This window comes from Dermacentor andersoni, chromosome 10, assembly GCF_023375885.2.
Source record: "Dermacentor andersoni chromosome 10, qqDerAnde1_hic_scaffold, whole genome shotgun sequence".
In the NCBI taxonomy this organism is placed as follows: Eukaryota; Metazoa; Arthropoda; class Arachnida; order Ixodida; family Ixodidae; genus Dermacentor; species Dermacentor andersoni.
Genome location: NC_092823.1, coordinates 18,751,429 through 18,770,047, shown reverse-complemented (window position 1 = coordinate 18,770,047; position 18,619 = coordinate 18,751,429). Strand labels below are relative to the sequence as shown.

The 18,619-nt window shown below is 47.6% G+C and overlaps 2 protein-coding genes across 2 annotated transcripts; one reads left to right on the top strand and one right to left on the bottom strand.

Moving 5' to 3' along the window:
- Positions 1-677: 677 nt before the first annotated feature.
- On the top strand, positions 678-1,775 carry LOC126519221 (tigger transposable element-derived protein 6-like). The gene has a single exon (XM_050168840.2). It carries the CDS (start codon positions 819-821, stop codon positions 1,773-1,775), a length of 957 nt encoding a protein of 318 aa, XP_050024797.2. The 5' UTR covers positions 678-818.
- A 5,206-nt stretch (positions 1,776-6,981) lies between these two features.
- Positions 6,982-17,702, bottom strand: LOC126519222 (uncharacterized). The gene is made up of 4 exons (XM_050168841.3): positions 14,652-17,702; positions 11,440-14,381; positions 8,018-8,126; positions 6,982-7,108 (listed from the first exon to the last, which is right to left on the bottom strand). Exons 2-4 carry the CDS (start codon positions 12,593-12,595, stop codon positions 6,982-6,984), a joined length of 1,392 nt encoding a protein of 463 aa, XP_050024798.2. The 5' UTR covers positions 12,596-14,381; positions 14,652-17,702.
- Between the last annotated feature and the right edge of the window lie 917 nt (positions 17,703-18,619).

The following is an 18,619-nucleotide window of genomic DNA, read 5'->3' as shown; positions in this document are numbered from 1 at the left end:
ACATAAAAAAGCGTCTGCAAAGTTATCATCACGTGTTGGCACCACAAGAAACTGCTGCTTATGACCGAGCATGGGGGCCGCCATTGCTCGATGGCGAAGGCGATGAGACTGGCCTACCTTTGGGATTGGCTTGAAACTTTTTAGCCGCAGACAATCCAAAGCCGATGCTGCATCTCGGCGCCATCGGTGCGTAGTTAGTGCTAGTGCAATTGGCAGTTCGTGTTGTGCACGTGTTGCGGTGTTCGATTTGATCAGAGAAGCCGTTCTGTTTTAGCGTGCTTTCCGACATGGCGCCACCATGTCGAAAGTTTTTATGCTTGGAGGATAAAGCTCGGATCCTGGCCGAAGTCGCAAGTGGAGAGAAGAAAGGCGACGTTGCGAAGAAGTTTGGGATTTCTCCCAGTTCGCTGTCCACCATCTTGAAGTCAAAAGAAGCAATAGCGCAAGCTCTTGCTTCGGGCACATCAGCCAAGCAGAAGAAGCTGACGCCGTCGGTGCACGAAGACCTCGAGAAGGCTATGTACACGTGGTTTGTCGAGACGAGGGCGAAAAACATACCCATCAGTGGAAATGCCATGCAGCAGAAGGCCCTGAATTACGCTTGCCTGCTGGGAATTAACGATTTCAAGGCGAGCACAGGCTGGCTCAGCAGATTCAAGGCCCGCCATGACATTGTCGGCAAGACGCTCTCTGGCGAGTCGGCATCGGCAGACAAAGGCAGCGCATCCGCCTGGATTTCCACAAACGTTTCGGCATTGTTGAAAGACTATGCGAAGTGTGACATTTACAACGCTGACGAGACAGGCCTGTTTTATGAGATGCTGCCGTCAAAAACCCTCGAAATGAAAGGTCAGCGTTGCCACGGTGGGAAACACAGTAAGAAGCGCGTGACCGTACTGCTGTGCGCCAACGCGGACGGATCCGACAAGCGCCCACCGCTAGTCATTGGGAAGAGTGCAAAGCCCCGTTGCTTTAAAGGTAATAGGAGCCTTCCCGTAAAATATGTCGCCAACAGCCGCTCCTGGATGACGCGGGCCATTTTCTCCGAGTGGGTCACTTCATTTGACTGCGACATGAGGAGGCAGGGCCGGCGGGTGTGCTTATTGCTGGACAATTGCTCCGCCCATCATATTCTGGATGTGGAGCTCACAAATGTGGTGCTGAAGTACTTTCCACCGAACTGCACTTCGGTAATACAGCCACTTGACCAAGGTGTCCTTAGAAGTCTGAAGTGCGCCTACCGCCAGCGAGTGATGCAGCGTCTCCTATTGAACGTGGAGACCGGTCGCGACACGAAGTTAGACCTGTTCATGGCGCTGCAGATGATGGCTGCTGCGTGGGCTGCAACTGGACGGCCAGTTATCGCGAACTGCTTCACGCACGCTGGCTTTAAGCTCGGAGACACCGACTCCGCTGAGGATCCTGCTGACTGCAACGCAGCAGTGCATCCGCCAGGAGACGTAATTGCTTCCTGGGCGGCCCTTCAAGGTGCCGGAAGTGTGCCATCCAGTGTCGAGCTGGACGACCTCATCGACGCTGACATCAATGTGATGGCCCGTGAGGAATTGAGCGATGAGGACATCATAAAAAGTGTCCGCGACGACGGGGGGCAGTCGGATGACGACGAAGTGCCAGACCTGCATCCACCGGCCACATCTCGCGTACTGGATGCGTTCGATGTCATCAGAAACAGCGTGGCTGTGCATGATGACGACGTCATGATGCTCCTAGGAAAAAAAGGGACGCAGTCGACACTGCTTGACTTCTGGAAATAAAAGTTTGTTTGTGGTTTACCAGTTCAGGTTAGCCATATTTTTGTGAATTTCACAACAACGAAATTTTTGCTTCTAAGAATTTTTTTCGTGCACCGTCAATTTCATTGTAGCGAGATTCGACTGTAGCTGCACGTCGATGGATTGCAAAGGTGGCCTTCCTGGTCTCTTTGCTGCTACGTGCTTGCTATAGGAAGACACTCAGCAATCTCTGCCTTGAATTGAGGAAGACTGTCACTCTCACCAAGCTGCGCCTGCGCCCTCTGTACAAAAGCCACGCAGCCACGACTGACAAGTCCAGCATGTGTCTAAAAACTCGGAGCTACCACTTCTTCGACCGGATGGAGATGCAATAAAGACCAAGGAGAGAGTCGAGAAGGTCGACGCCTCCCATGTGCTTGTTGTAAATCTGCACAATCTTTGGGCAGTCAACTTCGCAGAATGTTTTCGAACTTGAAAACCCATGCCTTGCTTTTTGCATGGGCGATCTGCCAACAAAGCTGGACAAGAATGTCGCGGCCCGATTGTCATGCCAGCGGACACATGATAATTGTACACTCTCAACTGTGCAACAGGCGTCATTGGAAGCTCCTCTTCCTAGCATATTCAATTCCTTTTCACTTTTTATTGGGCAACCAGGTAGCCTATTTGCCCTGGTAGTTCCCAGCGAGAGAATTCCAGTCTTTGCTAGGGTTATTTGCAGCTTAGGACTATTGAAATAATTATCAAAATAATATTTGTGGCATATACCACATGGAACAGGGCTGGTAAGCCGGAGCACAACGTTCGCACTTGCTCCACAGTCAACCATGCCGTCTGTGATGACGTTCTCTCGGGCCACTGTAAAGTTTAAAGTTGTACGGAAAGCCACTAATTCCTGAGCACGTGCTGGTGGGCGAGTGTGTTATGCATGATTACAACAAAGGCGCCGGATACATAAAGGATACAGTGCGCCTATGTGGTTGTCTTGTGTCTCCTTCCTTCGTCCATTGTTTTATTTGGTGCCTTCGTTGTAATCGCTAATTCCTGACAGAACAAAAATCATGTACCCCCATCTATGCGGATTTTTGGGATTGTACTGTTTCAGGACACTTCTTCCTTTGAAGGCGTAGACTTGCTCATCAACAGAAAGATTTTCCTTAAAAGGCACAGACAAGCAGTGGGTTCCGCGTTTTTTATTGAAAGAATTCGTTGCTGTCAGCAATGGCACGGACTCTGCCTTGGTGGTCCTCGCGATTGGCTTAGAAGCGTGGAAAGCATAGTGCATTGCTTAACGCCGGTTCCCGAAAGTCAGCTTCACCTCTGTACAGAAATGTTAATTGGTGAAGCATACGCAAAAGTATTGCAGTGAAGCATAACAAGCGTGGGAAGGGGCTGTTCCACGGGACACAGTATGACGATATAGTTCTCTGGAAACCCGCAAGGTGGAGAGAAGTAATTAAGAAAGGGAAAATCAGACATCCACCCATTCGTAGCAACTGCTACAAAGGAAACCCATACGGGTTCCTCGAAAGAAAAGCCTCGCAGTTGAAGAAAAAGTCGTGCTGGTCCGGGACACGAACTCGGAACCACCGCCTTTCCGGGGCAGCCGCTCTACCATCCGAGCTAACCAGGGAGCTAGCAGATGGTAGGACGAAGTCGAATTTGTCAACAAAGCGAAGCAAAGGCAAGAGTTTGACGCAATAGTTCTGCAGAAACCCGCAAGGTGGAGAGAAGTAATTAATAAAGGCAAAGTCGGACATCCACCCATTCGTAGCAATTGTTTCGTCCCGGACCAGGACGAATTTTTCTTCTACTGTGAGGCTTTTCTTTCGAGGAACCCGTATGGGTCTCCTTCGTAACAATTCCTACGAATGAGTGGATGTCTGATTTTCCCTTTATTAGGGACAAAGTACGTATTCCTTAATTATACACACGTGCACCCGGTATTTCCTGTCACAGTACGAGCACCAATATGCCTAATACATGTACGACAGGCCTGCAGAGCATTTTCAAATGTGCCTGTGGCGGATTGAGCCCTTAAGGGCAGTAAATTGCATGCATTTATTTTTTCCAACCGGCCGATTTTTCGGACTTTTTCGCGGCCCCTAGGGAGTTTGGAAATCGGACATGGACTGTGCAACTGACCAAGAAGATGCTTCAAATGGTCCGTGGGGCAAACAAGTGGCAGAAGGTGGACAAGAACAGAAAGGACCTACGCATTCCGGAATGAAGGAAGTGTGCTGCCACCGTTTTGAGCTCAAAAAACGAAGTGTTGGCTGATGCTGAGATACAGGTGTCCCTCATCCAAACCAAAATAAACTCTTTAAAGCAGTGAAACACTGAGGTGCGTGTGCTGAGAATATGTCAGGACAGTTGAGGTTCACTTGCAAGCTGTTGAGAGAGAATCTCAATTGTCACAAAGTTCGGGCCTCATACCACTGAACTTGCTAGCAGTTGATAGAAATAGCTCATATTCGAAAATATTTGCTTCTCTATGCATCTCCTTTTTATTTGTATTTGAGAATGTCTGGCTCGATTTGCATTTTTTTTTCGAATACATTTTATTTGCTGTGCATTTTACTAACCCCTCCCTTCTATTCTTTTTTTGAATAGCATAAACACTATTCCTTAGTATTCAAATTGCATTAAGTCATTTTTTTTCATATGCTTACTAGAGAGTGACAGCATCGGGCGATATGGTTTCAGCTCGTCTTGACATAAAACATAGTTCTGCGTCACTCAGGGAATTTTCCAAAGGCACTCGGGGAAAGCCTGGAAAACTTAGGGAATTTGGAAATGTCAACTTGGTAGACACCTTGAAGACTAAAAAAATATATATCAAATACTTTTCTATGAGAGGAAAGCTACAACACCCACAACTTACTTGCATCCTTCCTGTGGCTGTAACCGATGTAGAATGAGCTGCCACATGCAGTAACAAGGACCCCAGGCTCTCCCTGAATTTGTGCATTGACCTGCCCGCTATAATATCTGCGAGTTTTGATGGAACATCTACTAACGATGTTGTGTGGTGTTTTATGGCGCAAGGGCCAGGTATGGCCAAAGAGCGCCAAGCCACTGCCGTTGTGAATTTGTGGTGTACAATGGGGTAACCCACTCCCCCCCCAAAAAACAGGTTCTAAAAAGCTGTGTACTTTTCTGTTTATACAAAATCACCTTATCACCTTCAATGTACTCTCCATTGCACTCCTTATGCATCTTTCTAAACACAATAATACACTCATGAACAGTCATCCTCCTCTCTGCACAACTGTCATATCTTAGTTCTGCAAGTCCTGTTCAATGTTTCACCTTTCTTTCTTTTCGATTTCTCTCCTTCACTTCCAATCTTCGCTTTCTCTTCCACAGGCTTCTTGTATCCAAGAGATTTGTATACGCCTACAATGGTGGATATCACTTCCTGTCTCTTGGATCAAGGAATTACCTATATCTTGTCCTTTTCTTTTTCACTTCACCTTTTTTTTTTCTCCAGGTTGTACCCATACACCCAAGACTCGTCACCAGTGATTATGCTGTTCATGAAGTCGAGGTCACTGTTTGTGGAATTCAGCATGTCCTGTGAGACTTCAACGCAAAATTGATTTTGCTCCACTGTGATCAGCTTCGGCACGAATTTCGCCACAACTCTCTTCATGGCCAAATCTTCGGTCATAATGGAATGTGCAAAAAAAGTGCTGATACCCACCTCTTCGGCAATTTCTCGGATAGTCACACGACGGTATCGCATCACCACAGCATTCACTTCGGCGATGACCTGGTCATTTCAGCATGTTGATAGCCGACGAGAGCATGGCTCGCTCTCCACCGATTTGCGGCCGTGTTTAAACCGGTTGGTGCTCTATGTGAGCGTTTATGGCATCACAAGCTCTGGGTTCCTCTACTCCTGCACAACATGGACATGCAGACACATGAAGGCAGACGAAAGGCGCGCTCGCGCCCTTGAACACCAATATGGATTAAAGCAGGGTGTATACTACGTTGATGTGGCAGGGCAGTCACCCACTGGATTCTACACGGCTGCCGTAGTTCACCAGGACCAACGAGTTAACAGACTTTCCTACCGCGCTTTCAACTCCGCGCAGGCCGAGGAGGTTGCTATAGCACTTGCCGCCTCGGACCCGAATTCGAAGGTAATCATCACAGATTCGCGCAGAGCCTGTGAGCACTACCTGGCAGGCGAGGTATCACCTTTAGTCTACCGCATTTTAAAGCAAGCCATGAGGGAATCGGACCCCTCACCCAAACGCATTATTTGGACTTCGGGCCACCAGGGCCTTAGAGGTAACGAGGCTGCGGACGCAGCCACCTGAGCGCTTACCCTCCGAGCACCTCAACCAGACTCTTCCGGCTCAGAGATTAGACAATCGCTTCTGCGGTTCAGGAAAATTCTGGCAGACTATTGCAAACGTCATTGGTGTTTCCCGGTCCTTGCTAAGGGCCTGAGTAAGGCCGATGAACGAACCCTGCGGCGCCTGCAGACAAACACCCTGTTGTGTCCTGCAATATCGAAACATTTTGCCCCAAAGATTGATAGGCGATGCCCTCACTGTGGGGAAGTCTCCAATAACTTTCACATGGTTTGGGCATGTCAGACGAATCCGTCCCTTCCCCTCAACCCTTCCCCCACTAGAGAGGCATGGAAGGCAGCCCTACTCAATTGCTCGTCGCTGGAGTCTCAAAGGGCTCTAGTCCAACGGGCGTGGGTAGCAGCTTCGTCCAGTGGGGTCCCAGACTAAGGACTCCACCTATGTAAAGGGCCATTTTTGGCCTGCAAACTCTCGATTTATTGAATAAAAGTTTATCATCATCATCATCATCAACCCTTTTCCCTGGGTACATGCCTTATGTATGCTCTCCTACAATACAAACACAGATAGAGTTGATGAGCACAAAATTTTCATTTGTGATGCAAACAATTGTCGACTGGAAGTATTGGCCTTCCTGTGTTCTGTTAACTAATTCTGTTAACCTATTGAAAGAAATCTTTCTTCATGTTCTGTTTGTCCCTTCCAAAACAACTCGAATAGGCGAACAGCATTGAAAAAAGCTGACGTGTTTGCTTGTTTAATAAGCTATGTGTTTTAGTGATGAACATTTATTTCATTGGTCCAAAGAAAGTTGTGCATTTCGTCGTCCATGGTGTGCCCTTATGAACGAAGTTCGAGGTATTGCCACACGGAACACGGCAATGTTCAAACAGAAAACATTAAAGTCCGGATGCTGTGATGCAACCCTGCGGTTGGGCAACAGTTACGGGTGCACCCATCTCGCGACAGCACAGGCACTCCTGTTCAAGAAAGTTTGCCAGCACCTGGCAGTGTCCACATTCGCACCTGTAATGTGTAATGTGAAAGTAACACTAATGCACTCACCATAAAAGAACAATAAAGCTGTTCAGTGTAAGAAGCTGGTACAGATTACACACGCAATTTGCAATGCTGCGTTTCGCACTCTTGACAGCTCAACTCAAAAGTTCATCCAACACGAAGCAACAGGCACTGGGCTTGTTTAGGGCTTGGCCCTGCACTGCTTTCGATCGTCAAAACATGAAAATGATGTGCCATGTCATAGCTGCACGCGAATGAGGAAATGAGCAGGTTTCAATTAGATTCAACTGCGCATTGCGAATGCCAGGTAAAGTTTCTAAGCGACTGATGCAGCACGTAATAACAAGCATCTGTATGTACCAGTCACAGCTGTACGTACCAGCTTGAGAGTCGCGACGGCATGTCCAGAGGGTGACTATCTTCGTCGCTAGAGTCCTCGTTGCTTTCACGCTGGCAGCGCGAGCTCTCAGCACCAGGTCACGTTCATCAGTGCTTAAATCGCTGAAGTCGGACCCAGTATCACGAGCCAATGTGTTGTCAGGGTCATCCATTGTGACAAGCGTCGAAGTTGGTGTCGTAGATTAAAGAACCAGCTCATCGTTGCTCGCTTTTCCTTCCACTAGCCACCATATTTCCTCTTTCGCACTGCTGTCGGCTCTGTCTTGGCTGGTTCTGGCCGCGTGTTTGCGTTTCGCGCAGAAAAGCTGTAGCACCGTCTGTGGGCGCCGTTTTCCTCACCGATGGCGCAACGTCACTATGAGACCATGAGACCAGTTGTCTTCTTTTTTCGATTTCTCATATGCAAGTCTCATTTTCTTTGGTTCTTCGATCATTTGTGCAAGTAGGGATTCCCTCTGTGTTCTTCCTCCTACTGGCATTTTCCTGCCAATGCCAGGTGCAAGTGGTGCAGCTGACGCATCCATTTCTACTACTGGAAGAATGGCGTCATCACTGCGTTCTGATGCCTGTGGCGATGGTGGTTGGCTGGCGATGTGATCCAGCACAACATCCTCAGAATTGTAATCTGCGCCGTGCACCATGTGGTGAACAAGTTGAAACACACAAAAACATCAACATAAAAAAAAACATTGTACTGGAAATATCCAGAAGCAAAAAGTGGGTATGGCATTTACCTTGCCAACAGTTGCACTGCTGCAGCCAATTTTGTCCGGTAATGATTTGTCACTGACAGGAAGCGTTCCAAGGAATTCATGCAGCTCCCAAAAATATTTCCGTACGATTGCACCTTGACCTGTACATCGTTTCTTGCACAGGTCTCTGCAGCAGAAATGAAAGCGTCGTAGAAAATTCCTATGAAATGTCTTCCACATCACTTAGTTTTACTTTACTCCAGAGAAAATAATTGCACTGGCTCCAAATGTGTTGATAATGCATGTCAATCACTTGGTGACTGGTCATTTCAACGCAACTAGTTGATAAAGTCTGTTCACGGATGTTTGTACGTTGCGTGGTTGTGTATAATTTTGAAACTGCACTGATTTTACTATTGCAAGGACCAGGCACTGACTAAAAATGCCCAACACCCATGTTTAAAGGACAAAACGAGATGCTATAGTTCTTATTACCATATCAGCTATGTATTAACATTAGCTTGTTTATAATAACTCGATTTTGAGTGTTTACTGCATACATTTATCCATAGCTCTATCTCGGTGCATGTCAACCATTTCGCATATCTTCCACATTCTCTCTTGGCTCCTTTTACCACTTCACTAATTTGTGAAGCAACATCTAGGTGCATTCGGTAACTGACAGAACCGGTGCGTCTGCGGAACGGTGTGGCCGTTTGAAAGCTCCTGAGCGAAGCGCATCTAATGCAGCGCCACACGTTAGGCTTTCCGGTTTCCGTTCTGATTTTTGTGACAGAAAAATGACACTCAGAGTTAGTGTGATGACCCCTAATATGGGGCGCAAGGTTCGTGTTTTCAATGTTTTAACGGCTCTCTTAGGCGGAGCCTCCGAGAACTCAATTGAGGACAAAGCTGTTGGTTTGAACACACACACACAAATACTTTTAATCAAACTAACAAAGGCATAAAGCAAATTGAAAGAAACAGAAAGCATGCATAAAATAAACATTCAAGAAGACATTGCGGTAAGGAACACACTTAGGGCTTTAACGAGGGCGCAAGTCCGGGCTTGCCACGAGGGCGGGGACGCGTCGCAGTCTCGACGCGGCAACGCGGTGAGAAGCTGGCAGAAGGAGTGGCGCCGGTCTCACCAAAGGTCACGGCGTAAGCTGACCGACCGGGCGCCGGGAGCGCGCCAGCGCTGGCGGCTGGGTGGCAGGAGTGGACGGCGGCGGCATTCTGGCCGGGCAGAGAGCTCAGGCCCGTAGCCCGACTGCTCCCCTCTCGCCCACGGCGCAGAAGCTCGAACGCCGGCCTCGGGCAGCAGGCGGCACGGCAGACAGGGGTGGCGTAGAACTCGGGCCCGAAGCCCGACTGTTCTCGTCCTGCCCACAGGCGCAAAAGCTCACCGGCCTTGAGGAGCTGACGGCACGGTCAGGTAGACGGGCGACGCACAGGAACAGGTTGGCAGGAGGCCCCGGTCGGGTGAAGTCCTGGTGGGCTCGGGTCCGGAACCCGACGGCCCGTCTTCAACGCCCGCTCCGGTGGTTGACCTCCTCCTGCCGTCGTTTCCTGGGACTCTCCTGGCGTCTCCCCGGCGTCTCCCTGCGTGTCCTCTTGCGTGTCGCCCCCGTTCTGCCAGCGCACCACGCTTTTTCTTTTGGTCTGGCCGATTTGGCATTTTCGGATTGGCTGTCCGACGCTCCGTGGTCTTTCTTGATTGGTTGCTTTTTTCTTTTTGTTGTCTTTCCTGCGCCGCGCGTTCTCGTGCTGGACGCTCTTCGTCGTCGTTGTATTCCTTCTTCCACCTCGGCGCGCGTGCACTGAGCGTCGTCTGCTCTCAACCGTCCCGAGCACCGCACCACGTCGCGCACCACACATCACAGTTAGGTGGCAACAATTAAACATTAACTAGGTCCCGAAATGTGAACAATCGTCAACGACAGGCGGCAAGCATGCAACCGCACCAGCCAGAAAGGCAACGTGGTGTTCAAATCACCAACAGGCGCTGGGCTACTGACATAAAGGAGCACAAAACTGCTGTCCATCGTGTTGTTGACATGATGCAGGGGTGGAAGCAGGCTTGAGCATTTTGGAGCAGCTCATGGAGCAGTAATAATGCCATTTTAGAGCTGCTTTGGAGCACGAAAGTTATGTTTCGGAGCACAAAAATTGTGTTTTGGAGCATGTTTCTAGAGTAAAGTACTTGTAATAATTACAACTTCACACTGACATACAAAAAAACGCAAAGAAAATCATTTTATTCAGCATTCAATTTGCTTGTTAGAATTACTTGTTAGATTCCAGCGTGGAGTCTATCATTCTAATGCGCTCAAGCACCGCCGGCAATTTGGAATTCACATCAACGAGCAAAACGTTTCCAGTTTCCACTTTGTCCATGTCCTTCGATTTTACTCCTGTGCTGATGAGTTCCTCGGCACTGGTAAGTAATGCCTTCAGGGTGGATAGACGGCACTGCAGGGTGGCCTTTTCCTCTTTCAGCTTTTTTTCTTCGCTGCTTTCTGTCAGTGGCTCGTCACATTTCCGTTTGCGTGATTTTGATTGTTCTTCCATTTCAACGCGTTTGCGATAACCACTGTACGACTTTCCAACACACTTCAGGAGATCTCTAGTGATTGGCACCTTTGTGACGTCACCCCCATAACGCTTCAAGTATGCTTTCGTTTGACGAAGGCTTGACACACTTGTTATTGACAAAGAGGCTCGATGGTGAAGCGCCTGCTTGTTTTCGCTGAATCCTCTCTCGCAGTCTGCGTTGCCATGCGGCAAGGAAAGAACAGCCCTTACGAGCCTTCCCAGTCTTGGGTATTTGGGTTCGTATTTTTAGTGCAAACACATTAACCCAGTGTTCAACAACATTTGTTGAAACATCCCAGTCAGAAATTTCGCGGCAAAGGCGCAACCACTCATCAGTTAGAGATGATACTTCGCTGGGTGGCATGACTTGTGGCAGGGCATTCGCGATGTAGCGCAGTGACGTTGTGTAGTGGTCTCCTACTACACCAGGCTTCAAAAATCTACTGTGGAACAGCACTTTGTTGTCCAAAGGTAACCTTGAGACGAGGTACTTTGTGCAGGATATATAGAAAGCTCTGGTCTTGACATAGAAAGCCTTTTTCTGAGTTGGTGTCCAAAGCTCCATTTCTTTCTCAGTATCTAAGCCAAGCTCAGGTTTCACTTTCCAGTTAGCTTGTGATTCAACTTGAACATTCTTCAAATGGAAACCTGTTACATCTACAAACGACTCCTGCTGCAAAAATCTGCCCATCAGCTGTTTGACCACAGCAACTATTTCATCATAAAATAAATGAAGAAGAGGCTCTTTGCTCTGAAACAAGGTTTGAAACTTGTCAATAAGCTGGGCGGCATTCTGAACAAAAAGGAGTCGTGCTCGGAGCGTGTTGTCAGAAAATGCAGATGCGAGGCGATTGTGCCTTATAGTTGAGGATTTTCTTGGTTCTGCAGCCTTGGAAAAGAAAGACTTCAAAGCATCATACAGCTTAAGCACACGCTGTATACTTGGTAATAGTGGCAGCCACCTGCTGCTTACGTGCCGCAGGAACTCCAGCTGTGGCAATCCAAGTTTCTGTTGGAGATCCTTGGTGTCCGCATGTCTTGTGGCATATCTGAAGTACTGATGGATATCAGTGACAATACATTCAATCTCAGAGCAGAAAGTGTTGAGACCAGTGGCAAATGCGTTATGCATTTTATGAAGACTGCACTCCCCAATGTCAATCATGTTGGGGCTAAGTTCTGCTTTTATTTTACCCTTCAAGCTCTTCATAACATTTGGCCCATCAGAGAAGAAGCAGAGCACGTTATTTTTTGGAAGTTCGTTAAGTGCATCTTCAACACAGGAGAAGAGCTCATCTGCAGTGGCATGCCCCATGTGAAATGACTGAAGGTGCTCTACAACGACATCTTGTGCATTAACAGAGAAATACCGGATGAGCACATCCAGCTGCTGCACCTTCATCTCGTGCACTGGGGTTTCGTCGATTATTACGGTATAGAATACCTCAGGCTTTGCAAGTTCTTCAAGCACTTTGGCTTTAAAGTATGGTCCTAAGCCATCAGATATGATGTAAGATACTTTCTTGCGGCCACATTGGAAGGCTTTTGCTATCTGTGAATCAGGGAACATATTGGGGTATGTTGCTGTTGCCACATCTCCCAAAGTGTATGGGAGTGAGTTGGATACCACAGAAAGAGCAAAAACTGTTTCAGCTCTTGTAACATTTCGTTGCAGGGACAGTGACACTGCATTCTTCGTGAAATCTAGGGTGCTTTGGAGGATAGTGCTCTTGGTTAGGACCCCGTCTTTGTTCCGATGTTTTTTTGCATTTTCGATGTGCTTAAGAGACGTTGCATGGCACATTATTGCTGAGCTTCCATGTTGCGCGCAGTACAAAAGCCATCACTGTCTTTTGCACTTGGCCGACACCAGAGGGATATGAGGTCCCCATTGCCATCCTTTTTGGTCAGGACGTCTGCGTTGAATTTGGTGCATCGTTCTGAAAAAGAGTAAAAAAAAGTTGCTCCTGGAACTGTGGTCTACGAAAGAATTTTCAGGCACTTGAGTTCCACAACTATACTAGGATCATGAATAAATATTTATGTCTAAAATGTGTTTGTAGAATACTTTGCTGCGGTTTTTTTTTTCTCGAAAGTTTAGACTGCACACGAGACAGCTAAATACCGCCCAGGGGCGTATTCTCAACATTCCATTTTCTATGTCGGATCCATTTGCTATGTCGGATCCATTTGCGCTGCTATTTCGAATTATATGAGAAAACGGGGGTCAAATAATCGAGAATTTAGTATGCTCGACAACCTTACCTGATGACAAGCGAGGACCAACAAATACAAGTGGCACTAGCTTGTTTCCTACTGCATACCATATATCACGAAAAATCAAACAATGGCGCCACATTTTCGTCCACTGCAGCATGACCACCCAGCTTCGCTTTTAGACAATCCTGTCTGCGCTGCCCTCAAGGCTGAGCATTTAAGTTACATAACTGCTATAATGTAGCATTTTCTAGATTCGGTAGCTTCAATACACTTACTTTTGCTCATGTCCAGGCTTGCAGGCGACCAGCATCCAACGGCAGCAGCTTACAAACACAACACCAAACAGCTTCGCACGAAGTATCGGATCGGATCGGATTGGATCAGATCGGCTAGCCCACAGTGAGAGGAAAAATAACCCATAGGCTTCGCTAAATTTGACGGTAAAACATCGAAGTGGCCGGCGCGGCGGAGTTATGGCGCAAAATTGTGTTTTAGAGCAGGATGGCGCAGGGAAAGCAGTTTGGAGCAAGATGGCGCAAATGGCGCACCACTTCCACCCCTGATGATGCTTACCTGTATTTGTTCTCCAAGTTTTCTATCTTCGACTTTATAGCCTTGAGAGGTTTGTCGATGCCTTCAGTGGGCAGCCCCTCTTGATTGGCTGTGTAGACTTTGGCATTCCTCTTTGTATGCCGCAGGTCTCTCAAGTGGTCCTGCCACACTCTTATGAGTGCGTGGGTCTCGAAAGGGGAGATGTGGGTTCCAAAACCAATTTTGTTAATTTTAGTGCGAACTGGATGATATTTAACAGTACTGTTCAGTTTCTTCTCCTGATTGCAAATATCTAATTAGATTTTGTATATCTTCATTATAACAAATGATGCAAAGTTTTTAACCCTTTCAGCCCTGAATTATTTTTATAGCGCGGAAAATTTTTTTTTTTTTTGCCTTAAGTACTCTAATCACCCAACAAAAAGCATGTTACAATCAAATATTACCTTTTGGACTCATTGGTGTTCGAGATTGGATCATGTCCTATATATAGGACATCAGGGCTTGGAGGTTGTCAGAAATCAAAACACAAAGTTGCAATCTGAAGTTTATTTTCAAACAGAAACAGTCTCGAGCGCTCTCTTTATCCGGCTCTTCCTCGTCAGACGAGTCAGATAGCTCCTGCTGGTTGTCCCAGTCGCCGTCCACTGCATCGTCTAGCTCACCTGCTTCGTCTACCTCTTCTTAGTCATCGTCGATGTCCAATATATCGCCGTTGCCCATTGCAGCAAAGATAATATCCGGATCTTCGAGACGTGGCCTTCTTGAGCGAGGCAATCTCCTTGCCGAGTAGAACAACGCAGTAGGTATTGTCGCACCTAGATAAAAAACAACGCGAAATTATTGCTCCCGTAAAAGTAAACACCGAACGCCCCGCAGTGAAACCTCCCGCTGATCGCTAACCCTTGAGCCCTGGTGTCCTTTATGTAGGACACGACATTCATGGCCTCTTGTGACCGACATACAGCCCAATGTAGAAGCTGCTCTATGATTTTAGCATCTCGAAGGTCTTAAAAAGAACGTATATAATTCTCAGGGGCAGCATGCAAATTAGTCGTTGAGTAAACCAATTGCAAAATCTCGCTTACCTTCACTGCCGTCGCCCGCGCCGTCCGCCATTTTCGTCGTCGTCTCCCGCCGTTGCAAACGCCACAGCAACATCGGCATTGATGCCCATGTCAACAGCGATGTCCCAAGTTCTGTTTCGGTAGTTTTGGTTGGTTTCTAGCCTCATGTCGCGTGTTTTGCTATGTGTCCTATATTTAGGACACCAGGGCCGAAAGGGAATACAGGGATTTAGTCAATTTCTTATGGGACTTTCCAAAAGCTTAACTTTGTCAAAAGCAAAAACAAAGTATACGGCCAGAACACCAGAGAGTATCTCTAGCCGGTGATGCTATTTTTATTGTTCTCAGTGCACTTATAATGCAAAAAGAACAGATGTAAGCATAATTGCAATATTATTGCAAATTTTCATTTGTCTTTAGTGGCAAATAAAATTTAGCCAACAACTTTAGAAATAAATAAATAGCATCACCGGCTAGATCCATTCGACACAAATATATTGATACCAAGCATTTTGCTGGTACTTAGAGCATATGAAGATCCCCCGGGTAAGGCAGTGTGTGGTGTCCAAAAGAATGAAGCTGAGAAAAACGAATTTCAACTTTCGGTTCACTGTAACTTTGAATGGCCTATCAATATGGCAATATGAATTGCATCACTATGTAGCCCCGTCCTTCAGCAACAAGTTCATGACATATATGTGGTCATTGTGCAAAAACAACACTGAGATATTGGTTGCAACATCATGCACAGTCACTGAAAGCAGTGCCAGAAAGCTCGCACCACGAGCTTCACATTTCTATTTTAGTTCCTTGTTGAACAGAAGGCACACAAATGGCGTTCTTATGCAAATAAAGTTGCACAGGGTTCATGGCCACAACAAATTATGTCCTTTCCACAAAGTTTATGGATACAACAAAAACTCTGGATCACATCCCAGTGGGGTCGCCACATTTCAATGGAGCCGAAATGCAAAAAAGTTCATGTGCTTGTGTTGTAGCGCTTCTCAAGTGGTCAAAATTAATCCAGAATCATATCATGGTTTTGGAACGTAAAATCCCAGAATTCAAATTTTAAAAAATGTATATATCTTGCACACTCACAGAATTGTGCATTCAGCACAGATCACACCTAGACCAATAAAAGCCCCGGACTTTAGGCAGAGTCTGCTGCTGGCTTGTGCCTCTTTGCGAGCTTGTTTGTCAAAGCATTTCTGTTTGTGTGATCCTTGTTGGACATGTGAAGCCTCCGACGATCCTTTTCAAGGCTTCGGCGCACCATACAGCTACCGGCACTGTAGCCCAGCTTCTCGGCTATTGCAGTGTTGCTTCTTGTCACACCCTGGTTGAATCAGCTGCTGCCCTCTGGACACAGTGCAGTGAGGCATGCTTAGTCTTCGGGGCTTGATCCCAGATCACGGAATGCAGGCTTTCACTGACATTCTGAGTCGCGCCGTCGCTACACCGCTCCAAGAGGGCTTCCTCACCCAGTTGCTTGGAAATTGGCTCCAGAGCTTCGCGCAGGATGTTGGGCAGGCTGTTTTTGTGTGCTGGAGGTTGCTCGCTCTTTGCCACAGCTCAGTTGTAGCTGCACCAGGATTCTAACCCTTCGGGACAAAGGTCATGCTTGGCGGCATCATCAGTTGACGACGTATGGTACAGGGTAGCCTCAACTGCCCTCTTCATGCCTGGCACTTCATTCTTGTGACTCTTCAGGGCCCAACCATCGTAATTTGTAATCTTCTTGATCCTGTCCTGGGTGAGCCGTCCCTTTCCTCCAAGTGTCTCACCTTTGGCCTTCTTTTTGTCAAACAGTCAACGCAAGGCTGCTCCCATGCGCTTGTGCACGTGATTGATGCAGTCTTTTTTGTCTATCTTGAAGCCGTAAACAGCTTGCTTGGTCAAGGCGTGGAATGTCCTGCTGTCACCATCAGAAAGCATTGTCGTGTAACGCAGCTTGTACTTGTCAAGAGATCTCTGAAACATGAGCAGTGCAGCTTGCACCTCTATTTGCCCGGCATTACAGTCAATGTTTTTCTGGCACTCTGGAAGATGTGTGCCAAGCCACATACCCTTGCTCATTGGGTTTTGGACCATGTGAGCAGCCCAAGCAAAAGTTTGACAGCACGACGTGGTCAACGACAAGCCTGGTGTACATCTCAATGATGCACCCAACAGCAACGTGCAAACTGCGGCCGCGTGTCAGCCAGGTTCCATCATAAATGACATCTATGTTCCCTGGTGGGTTTCCCAAGTCCTTGTAAAGTTCTTTGATTTGGGCCACACTTGCAGCCTCACAATCTGTCGCAGCACTGCTGCACGCTTGAACCATCATGTTCTTATGGCCCTGGTAGGTCTCGTGGTGTAAGCCACGATGAGAAATGTTCATTGCGGCAAAGAAGTCGGAGAGGGCTGTTGCTCCCTTACCAATGCTCTGCATGGCCTTCATAGCTCGGACGTTTACTTCGAATGGCGTAATTGTTGTGTCACCAGCCACTCTTCGGGAAGAAAATCGCTCTTCGCACATGCCACACGTGAAGCACCAGCACAAGCTTGGCACAGAGCCCGTACTCCTTGGCGGGGTCCTTCGAAAGCATCAGCGTTTTCTTGCCGCACACGGGACACGGCGTAAGTCCAAAAAAGTCTTGTACCACGGATAAATCCACGATCGCAAATTCCGTTCCGCTGTCATTGACATCCTCTTTCATGTCAACACCCAGCAGCTCAAACTTTCGCTCCATTGCAAACTGCGACGCCAGGCACGTTTTCGCCTAGTCGGCGATCACTGCGCGCTTGCTTCTTTCTTCGGTCGTGAAGAAAACGGTATCTACACGGTCTGCGCCAACACGCGAGGTGTGGGTGGACGAAGTGTTGATGCTAGACCTACCGGATTGCAGCTCGGAACTCGATCCAGCAGAATTGTCAGGCAGACCAGCAGCCGGCAACTCCGGGTGCATGACAGGCTTATCCGTCTTCTGTCGCACATTCCACGGCCGCTTCGCGCCTTGCCGAACGCTTGACGCATAGTATTCGTACGACGATCTCCTCCAGCCATTCGGGCAGCGAAAAAGACACGTTGTCAAGAAGCGAGCGGCTGAACAAACGTTCACAGCGACACAATAAAACCACAGAGAGAAACACAGAGTGCGCACAAGAGTGACCAGCCTGTCGGACACGCGGGAATCGGTACTCAAACGGCGCCAGACCAACAGAAGCGAGGCGCGCGGGGGACATGCGTGCTTTGGCCAATCAACGGCACAGGCGCTTCCTTCAGAAATGACGCGATAGCGTCGGTTCCTCCTCACCTACGCCATTTTGAACCGGCGCAAAATACGCACAACGAAAGCAGCTTCCAAGCAAGCTCAAAATGGCGCCCGTCTCCCAACGCATTCGCAAATGACAGCGCGAAGTTCAAACATTTTTGGCAATTCTTTGCTAATTCCGCAGTCACCCTGGCCCGTATAAGTGCGTTTTTTTATTTTCCAATTAAATTTAGGTTCTAGATTTCGCGGAGGGATTCTTGAATGCATATAGTAGCGAAAATGCACTTTTCCGAAAATCGACTTTTTTGCGATTTTCTGTCATTTCAAGACCCGCGTCTCCCCTTAAACCATTGTGCGTGGCTCCTAACATCTATATCGCCGTCTTGTGTCGTCATGGCAAAACGCACCATAAACGCGTACATGCTTAACCAAGAGTCCGTGGCTGGTGCGAACAAACACGACTGCCAAATCCAAAGACGGCCGCCTAGTCACTGGATTGAGAGATTTTTGTATTTATGCACTATGATACACTTGAACGTCATGAAAGTAAAAAATTGTAGAATAAAAGTGGCAGTAGAAGAGTTATTTTTTCTTAAACAATTACAAAACGAGCACTGGGGCCGTATTCTGTAACGGTTCGCTTTGGAACTGGTTCGGTCTGGCTGTTTACCATTGGCCGGCGCTTCGTTGTTGTCATTCCTGGTGGGCGGGACGACAGATTTTGTTGTC

Coding starts and splice junctions, on each gene's coding strand:
- LOC126519221 (XM_050168840.2), top strand. CDS start 819: ATGCTGCCGTCAAAAACCCTCGAAATGAAAGGTCAGCGTTGCCACGGT.
- LOC126519222 (XM_050168841.3), bottom strand. CDS start 12,595: ATGTGCCATGCAACGTCTCTTAAGCACATCGAAAATGCAAAAAAACAT. Junction 8,127..11,439: donor GTCGTTTGTAGATGTAACAG/GTTTCCATTTGA, acceptor TGCACGGCGCAG/ATTACAATTCTGAGGATGTT. Junction 7,109..8,017: donor CCAGTAGTAGAAATGGATGC/GTCAGCTGCACC, acceptor TACACATTACAG/GTGCGAATGTGGACACTGCC.